This window comes from Palaemon carinicauda, chromosome 18, assembly GCF_036898095.1.
Source record: "Palaemon carinicauda isolate YSFRI2023 chromosome 18, ASM3689809v2, whole genome shotgun sequence".
NCBI classification, from domain to species: domain Eukaryota; kingdom Metazoa; phylum Arthropoda; class Malacostraca; order Decapoda; family Palaemonidae; genus Palaemon; species Palaemon carinicauda.
In genome coordinates, this window is record NC_090742.1 from 91,621,771 (window position 1) to 91,624,270 (window position 2,500).

Genomic DNA, 2,500 nt, shown 5'->3' on the forward strand with positions numbered 1-2,500 from the left:
ACAAGCTTCCACTAAGGAAGGTAAGGTACCTGGCTATTACTTTGATAAAGGAGTCCTGTTTAGGCTGTACCGACCTAGAAAGCTGTCATCTAATGATACCTGGGCTAATAAAGAACAACTTGTAGTACCATTAACTTTACGTAAGAATATTTTGAGTGTTGCTCATCAAGCAGATTCCCATTTAGGAGTGTCAAAGACTTACAAACGTATAGCTAATGATTTCTTTTGGCCCGGTGTGAAACATGGTGTATTTGAATTTGTTAAAGAGTGTCATGTGTGTCAAGTAGTTGGAAAACCTAACAAGGTAATTCCAAAAGCACCCCTCGTGCCAATTGTAATACCACACGAACCTTTCAGTAAAGTCATAATTGATTGTGTAGGCCCATTGCCAAGAACAAAAAAAGGTAATCAATATATTTTGACTATACTTTGTCCTACCACTAGATACCCTATTGCAATTCCCCTTGGTAACATTTGTGCTAGAAATATTGTGAAACACCTCCTTAAAGTTTTCACCACTTATGGATTCCCAAAAGAAATTCAGAGTGATCGGGGTACTAATTTCACAAGTGACCTTTTCAATGAAACTCTAAGGGAATTTAATGTAAAACATATTCTTGCATCACCATATCACCCACAATCACAAGGTGCTCTTGAAAGACACCATCAGACATTAAAATCCTTACTTCGAAAATTTTGTATGGAGACTGGAACAGACTGGGATGAGAGTTTAGACTTGATATTATTTGTCATTAGAGAAGTTCCAAATGATTCCTTAGGTATGTCACCATTTGAGATGTTATTTGGACATAAAGTTAGGGGGCCACTACAAGTACTTAAAGATAAAATGTTGAACAATGATACTTTGGATAACGTAACTGTAGGGCAGTATGTCGATAAATTGAAATGTAATTTTGAGAAAGTCCATAATTTTGCATTTAATAACTTAAAAAGTAGTCAAGATGTGATGAAGGAAAATTTTGATCTAAAAGCTAAAGTTCGTAAGTTTAAAGAAGGGGATTCTGTACTTGTATATTTCCCTACTCCTAGTTCTCCTCTCCAACATAAATTTTCTGGTCCTTATATAATTCAGAAATGTGTCAATAATAACAATTATATAATCAGTACTCCAGACAGAAGGAAGTCAACCCAATTAGTTCATGTAAATCTAATCAAGAAATATCATGGTAATCCTCCAGTTGATTTGCATTGTCTATCAGACTCTAATGTATTAGATTTTAAGAAATATAATGCATCAGCACACCAAAGTAAAACCCCATTGCCACATGATGTAGATTTATATCACTCTAATGATTTTGTTTCTTGGACAGACTCTGCTAACCAGGAAATATTGCAGAATATTCTAGTATATTTACAGCATTTACCCCGAAAGCAGAGGAGCCAGCTAGCAGAATTATTCCGCAAATACAGGAGTATATGTGGGGATGTGCCTCAACGTTGCAGTGATGCTGAACACGACATTGAATTACAACCGGGTACACGACCAATTCGTCAACACTATTACAGGACCAGCCTGGAAAAGCAGCAACGGATGAAGGAGGAAGTGTCGTATTTACTGAAGAATGGACTGGCAACTAGAAGCACATCAGCTTGGGCTTCACCATGTCTTTTAGTTCCAAAACCAAACGGTAAAGTAAGGTTATGCACTGACTTTCGCCAAATAAATAATGTTACTATCAAAGATAGCTATCCATTACCTAGGATTGATGACATTTTAGATGCCATTGGTGCTGCCAAATATTTATCACAGATCGATCTATTGCGTGGATATTATCAGATTCCACTTACAGATAGAGCAAAGCTAATATCTGCCTTCATAACCCCCTTTGGTTTATTCCAATATGAGAGGCTTCCATTTGGTTTAACCAATGCACCCGCCACCTTCCAGCGCTTGGTGAATAGTGTAATTAAAGATCTTGATGGTACATATGTGTACATTGACGATATTGTTGTAACGTCTGACACCTTGGATGAGCACATACATCGACTGAAAGCATTGTTTGGTCGTCTTCAGGAGTTTGGACTTACTATTCACCTAGCAAAATCTTCCTTTGGTAAAGGGAAGGTTAAGTATTTAGGTCACATCATAGGTAGTGGAGAAATTGTTCCAAAAGATGAAAATATTACTGCCATTGTAGAGTTCCCTGTCCCAAAAAATAGGAAAAGTCTTTTAAGATTTTTAGGCATGACCTCCTATTACAGGAAATTCTGTAAAAATTATAGTATAGTAGCCACTCCCTTGATTGACCTCACCAGCCCCAAAAATAAATTTGTATGGTCTTCTAACTGTCAACAAGCTTTTGATCAACTAAAGAATATACTTTGCTCTAATCCTGTCCTTATTGCTCCTGATCTTGCTCAACCTTTTATTATACAGATTGACGCCTGTGATACTGGCATTGGTGCCGTCTTGATGCAGAAGAACAGTGACACACAGATGTTGCATCCTGTTAGCTACTATTCCTGCAAACTCAAAAAA

At 37.1% G+C, this 2,500-nt stretch overlaps 1 protein-coding gene across 1 annotated transcript in view; it reads left to right on the forward strand.

Moving 5' to 3' along the window:
- LOC137657931 (uncharacterized) overlaps window positions 1–2,500 on the forward strand; it is a 3,193-nt gene that overhangs the window by 661 nt on the left and 32 nt on the right. Inside the window, exons 1-2 of the mRNA XM_068392628.1 lie at window positions 1–1,649; window positions 2,399–2,500. The exon at window positions 1–1,649 is cut by the window's left edge and continues 661 nt beyond it; the exon at window positions 2,399–2,500 is cut by the window's right edge and continues 32 nt beyond it. Coding sequence (XP_068248729.1) covers window positions 1–1,649; window positions 2,399–2,403 — 1,654 coding nt within the window. The 3' untranslated portion in view covers window positions 2,404–2,500. The remainder of the gene's footprint in view (window positions 1,650–2,398) is intronic.